Source organism: Drosophila grimshawi, unplaced genomic scaffold (genome assembly GCF_018153295.1).
Source record: "Drosophila grimshawi isolate 15287-2541.00 unplaced genomic scaffold, ASM1815329v1 contig_1369, whole genome shotgun sequence".
NCBI classification, from domain to species: Eukaryota; Metazoa; Arthropoda; class Insecta; order Diptera; family Drosophilidae; genus Drosophila; species Drosophila grimshawi.
This window is the reverse complement of record NW_025062891.1, coordinates 694194-700427: the sequence shown is the minus strand read 5'-3', so window position 1 is coordinate 700427 and position 6234 is coordinate 694194. Positions and strand designations below refer to the sequence as shown.

Below are 6234 nucleotides of genomic sequence, written 5' to 3'. Positions count from 1 at the left end.
GAAAGGCGCCGCTTGTTGTCGCCAGTTTGTTGCTTAAGTCTTTCGTTTTGAAGCTCCTCTCTCTTTCGCTCTCTGTGGCTCGAGTGTCGTCTGCAATTACATAAGTTCAAAGACTGAACAAGTCGATGCGAGTCGGCTCCATTACAAAACTTGCTGTAGATTCTTAAGCAGGCAATTCATAAATAAATATAAATAAAAAGAATAATAATATTGCTACTGTTGCTGGTTGTTGCTGGTTGTTGTTCTTGTTGTTGCTATTGTGACTGTATTGCCTCATCGGGTCGTCTCAAGCTGACGCCCTTAAGCAAACTTTGTGGCGTGTCTTTCATGGCCCGTTGTGCGGCTACTGCTTCTGCTTCGGCTTCTGCTTCTTGATGTTGTTGTTGTTGTTATTATTGTTGTTGCCACTTCATTTTCACTTGGGTTAACCGTTTGTCTAACGGTAAACGTCTGCTTCAAATTGGCGTACAAATTGACGACGTTAATCGCTTCAGCAAACGGAAATGGTGTGGAGCATCAGAGTAGCAATAAAAATACGTAGCAAAGCGCATTTTATTACTCTAAGACATCAAAATATTTGATTGCGCATAACAATTAAAGCATGTGATTTCTAAATATACAAGTATTTTTCAAATAGCCGTACTTTTAGAGGCTTTAACTTATGACCAGGGGATGACTACACAAACAAGTTTATACTTTTTGGAAGAGTTATTTAATTACATTTAACATCATATAAAAAGTATTCAGGTTTTATAAAAAAGCACACAACTATAGAAATCAAATATTCTTTAAATTCATTTCTTACTTCCTCTGACAATGGACTCATGGCTACTTTATGAATAAGTAATGCCGATTTAAACTATGACAAATATCCAGATACAACCAAAAGGCACAAATGTGTTTTAGTAATCAAATAGGAAGCAATGTGAACTCTTGAAAGTAGTTCTTTTTTAAACATTATTTTGGTTTCTCTATGCTTCTGCTCTTATGGGATTTATTCAAACCACCTATTTTAATTTAATTACAGTTCAATCCGGACGCAACATACGACACCTGCCCTGCATAGTGCGCAAGTCGGGACGCTCTGGGACCTGCATGTTTGCCATCGATTGCATCAAGCAGAATGGCACGCACTTGGGCACATGCATCGATCGATTCTACTTTGGCTCGTGCTGTGCTCTGAAGGTATGTTTGCAGCGACAACCACTCAGCAGTAACTTTAAACTTTAACCGCGCCTTCAATTCTCTTTTCTGCAGGAAGAGGCCTCGCTGTTTGCGTCCGAGATTAACGATAACAGCATCGACCAGAACACCATCTCGCACTTTCCCCACGAATCAACCACTTTGCCAACAAGCGCGCTTTTCAAACTCACCACCGAGGCCAGCAGCACCACCCACAGTTACAATTATCAGCAGCAGCAAAATACCGCCAGCGAACTGCTCAAAAATGTGACACAAAGCTATTTAAGCAGCATTAAACCCGTGCGCACCACCAGCAGCAGCAGCACCGGCACCGCAGCGTCGAGCCACACGTCTAGCTCAACACGCCGTCCAACTATTGTGCACACCACGCATAAGAACTCACATTTTGTGGTGCGCACCACACCAAAGCCCAGCACTGCACCAACGCTGACAGTTACTGCGAAACCGACACGTCGTCGCACCACCACTACCCGACCAGTGCTAACCACTGCATCAGCTGTTGAGCACCGGACTGAAACAACCACAGTGCCCAGCAGGTTTGTCACTTTCCAAATAGTGGAGACAACCACTCCAACAGTCACCGAACCTACGCACCACTTGCCCGAAACAACCACCAGAAGGCACACCAGACCCACAACAAGCAGCAGCACCAGCACTGCAGCTGTGAAGACAACAAGCAGAACAACAACAACCACCGCCGCAACGCCTGCAAGCATCCCAACAAAAAGAACAACAACAACATCCACGACAACAGCCCGACCAACACCACCGCTGCGCACCACAACGCTAAAGCCACAAAAGCAACAGCCGAGCAGACGGCCAGCACCACCCAAGAAACCAATAGTATTCAGTAACACAACAACAACAGCGACACGCAGGCCCATCGAGAGCAGCAGCAGCACAGCAACAACATTGCCCGCTCGCAAGCCAGCCCACAGCACCACCAGCTCAACATCGACAATATCACACAGCCATAAAACATCAACAAGCAAATTGCCAGAGCGAACAACTCTAGCGCCCCGGCCAAAGCCACAACCAACGGGTGAGATTGTCAAGGTGCCAGCATTGCTGGCGGATGCCAACAGCAGCACAACATTCACAGCAACAGCGGCAACGACAAGTGCAGCAGCAAGCACAAAAGTTACGCGCAGACCAGTAACAAGTACCAGCATCAGCAGTAGCAGCAGCAGCTCAGCAACAGCAACAACATCAGCCCCCAAAAAGCAGGCTAGCACCAGCAGCAGCAGCATGGGCACCACAACTACTAGCACCTCCAGCACGCCTAAGCCCACACGCCGACATCCACCAAAAATAACAACAACAACAACAGCTGCGCCCGTTGTAAGCACCACAACAATCGTTACGACGCTGCTAACCACCGAAGCGCCCAAATTGCAAACCAAACCAATAGCAACACCCTCAGCAACAGCAACAACAACGACCAAGAAACCAGGTCTAATCACCTGGACTGATGTTGAAGCGGAGCCGACTACAAATGCGACCATTTCCAGCAACTGGCAGTCGGGACAGTCGGCGGATTGGGTGCCATTGCCCACTCTGTTGCCGGAGTTGTACAACAAGACGACAGGTAAGTTGTAGAATAACAGCAACTACAACACGCAGCTCGAGGTAAACATGAATCGAACTCTAATTGCAGCAACGCCCAGCGCCACAGACAAGGTGGTTATCTCTGTGGCCACCAGTGTCAGCACCAGCAGCGATTCAAAGCCAGGACAGAGTCAAATGCATGCAGAAACAATGGCAACCACCGCTAGCAATACAAAGCCGCATAGAACCACTAGCAGGCCAACAGCTACCACAACAACAACAGCTGCAACAAAAGCACCAACAACACCAAGAACAACAGCAGCCAGCAGCACAACACCAACAAGAACAACAACAGCAACACCACCAACAACAAAACGTACAACTGTAACCAGCAAAACTACAGATGCACCATCAACAAAAACAACTACAAGAACAACGACAACAACAACAACAACAACGGAGCGCATTGAATTAGTATCCTCGACTTCAACTCAAGCAGAATCAAGCAGCGAGTCGAGCGGCAGCAGCAGCATCGACAGCACCACAACGGATTACAGCGAGGAGCTAAATACAACGATCGATGCAACTGGGAATACAACTGTAGCGCCTGCCACTGGCTTGGAGGGCGTCGATTACCGGGAAGGTAAGTTCAGCGATGCGCTTCATTGCTTCATTGATGCAGGCGAAACAGTAAGAAAAGAAAATAACAAAAAATAACAGTAGCTGGATGCGGCATGCCGCAGTCTAAATACTCTTGCTGTCGGAATTCCTAAGAATCTTTTTTTTTTGCAAACAAGATAAACTGCATTCCGCACAAGAACTCAGATCTCGAGGTGTTTTTTTGGCCATTTGCCTTTGAAATAATAGTTTTTGTTATGATTAATCATGATACTTTTAAAAACAATCGATTTTCATTGAATAGATTTTTTAAATTAAAACACTTTGAAGCTAGTTAATGTCTAAATACTGAACATCTTTTTATATTATATATTTAATTTATCAATCAACTATATATAAAACGGTAGTCAAAGTACCCTGCCCCATTTAATAGTTTTAGTGCCCGCTACAAGAGTATAAGGTGTAAAAAAGGAAAAAGAAAAAACTAGTTTACCGAAGAGCGCAGAAGAAATCTATTAATATACCAGACTTTGGCCATAAGAAAAAGATGCGTGGCCATTAAATTCAATTTGAAGGCTGAACATTGGCCTTGAGTAAGAACTTTGTGTCTGACTGCTTACCGCGAGAATGATGCTCAAATGTGAGCAGTACGAGTAGTCACAGGGACGCTATACAGGAGCAGCTGCAAAAAATATTAAAAAAAACACAACATGCTGTCTAGAAAGCTAAGCACGGCTTTTACTGCCACAAAATAAAGAAGAACAACAGCAACAGCAACTCTTATGTCCATGGCAATTTTTACAGCAATAATTTACAATAATGACTGGCGTTGCGGTCATTGTGCCGCCTGGGTCACGTTGTCTGCGGTTACCCGTGCTTGCTTAGTCGATTATACGATCTACCCCACTCCCCAAACCTCCTGCTGTTCCGCTGGCAAAATGAGTCAGGAGTCAGTTGCCTGCCGAGGCCCGGTTGACCGATTTGCCAGCCAACTGCAAATATCTTGATGCACGAAACGAGTCGTCGTCGTCGTCGTAGTCGTCTTAGTCGTCGTCATAAAGTAGGCCGTTGACTGCAGGCCAAAGTCAAGGCCTGGCCAAGATAAAGTCCGAAAACGCAAGACATGGCCAAAGCATATTACATTGCCACAGATGACTGCAGAATGACTGAGTGCCTGCTGTAGTGATTAAAATGTTTAAAGGGCTGTTTTGGCCATTACTTTAATTGTGACTTGCTAGCCTATTAAATTGCCTGCTTCCCTTTGGTTTTCCATCTCTGTTGCAGTCTGTGGACGTCGCATGTTCCCCGAGCCGCGCATCGTTGGCGGCGCAAACGCAGCCTTTGGACGCTGGCCCTGGCAGATATCGCTTCGTCAATGGCGCACCTCCACCTATTTGCACAAGTGCGGAGCTGCGCTGCTCAACGAGAACTGGGCAATCACCGCAGCGCATTGTGTTGACAAGTAAGTGGCAGCAATAAAAGGGCGCATTAAAACCCATCTCTAACTGACAACAACTTGCGCTTTTCAGTGTACCGCCCTCCGATCTGCTGTTGCGTCTGGGCGAATATGATCTCGCCGAGGAGGAGGAACCCTATGGCTTCCAGGAGCGACGTGTCCAAATTGTTGCCTCGCATCCACAGTTTGATCCACGCACCTTTGAATACGATTTAGCCTTGCTCAGGTGAGTTTAAGCACTACACGGAATGAAAAATGAGAATATAAACTTATTTTGTATACCTCTCAACGGTCTTCAAATAAGAGTCTTTATTAATATATAAACTTTCTAAATTAATTAGGAAATATATATTATCAAGTACTAAGAGTAAAGAGAGGGGAACTAAATGTTGATCATACTGCTCAAAGAAATTAATTGTGTTTTTAGTATGCTTAACAATATTCGAAATCGTAGAACCTTTTCATCAGCAATATTAGAGAATTCCATATTTGAAATGTAGCTTCAAGTCGATGATTCTTACATAATTATTTCTAGTTTATGTTTATCATTATAGGCCATAATATCAGTCGCAATTTAAAGATATAAACCAAACTAGTTACTCACAACAACCAATTAAATTCAAAACCATTTCTTCTTTTAGATTCTATGAGCCTGTGGTCTTCCAGCCAAATATTATACCCGTTTGTGTGCCTGAAAACGATGAGAACTTTATTGGCCAGACGGCCTTTGTTACCGGCTGGGGTCGCCTTTACGAGGATGGTCCGCTGCCCAGCGTGTTGCAGGAGGTCGCTGTGCCTGTCATCAACAACACCATTTGCGAGTCGATGTATCGCTCTGCGGGCTACATTGAGCACATACCGCACATATTCATCTGTGCCGGCTGGAAGAAGGGCGGCTACGATTCCTGTGAAGGTGCGTTTGTGACTTGACCACTGGAGTTAAATGACTCGCTAATTGCATGCAAAATACACATTTACAGGTGATTCTGGTGGCCCCATGGTGCTCCAGCGTGAGTCGGATAAGCGTTTCCAGCTGGGCGGCGTCATCTCGTGGGGCATTGGCTGTGCGGAGGCAAATCAGCCGGGCGTTTATACGCGCATCTCCGAGTTCCGAGACTGGATCAATCAGATTCTACAGTTTTAGTCGCATCGTAGTCTTCGCCTGTGTATTATGCCTAATCCTTAGTGAATGCCCAGCACCTGAATCGATGTTGATATCGAAATTGAAATCGATATCGAAACCGCAATTCAAACTTGAACTCGTGCTTCGGTTATCGCCACTCGCTCCACTCATCTTATGGAGTTTTGCGCATAACCCAAGCAACGATTTCAGTTACTCCTCATCCCCCCAATTTCACCTCCAGCACACAGCACAAATAACACAAAAACACCACGAAAAACAACAACAA

General features: G+C 45.2%; 1 protein-coding gene across 1 annotated transcript; it reads left to right on the top strand.

The window, feature by feature from the left end:
• Positions 1-1019: 1019 nt before the first annotated feature.
• LOC6561338 (serine proteinase stubble) lies at positions 1020-6234 on the top strand. Its single transcript, XM_001986881.2, has 8 exons — positions 1020-1185; positions 1258-2791; positions 2861-3051; positions 3106-3394; positions 4654-4831; positions 4899-5051; positions 5467-5738; positions 5806-6234. The coding sequence occupies exons 1-8, from the start codon at positions 1096-1098 to the stop codon at positions 5967-5969; spliced, it is 2871 nt and encodes a 956-aa protein (XP_001986917.2). The 5' UTR covers positions 1020-1095; the 3' UTR covers positions 5970-6234.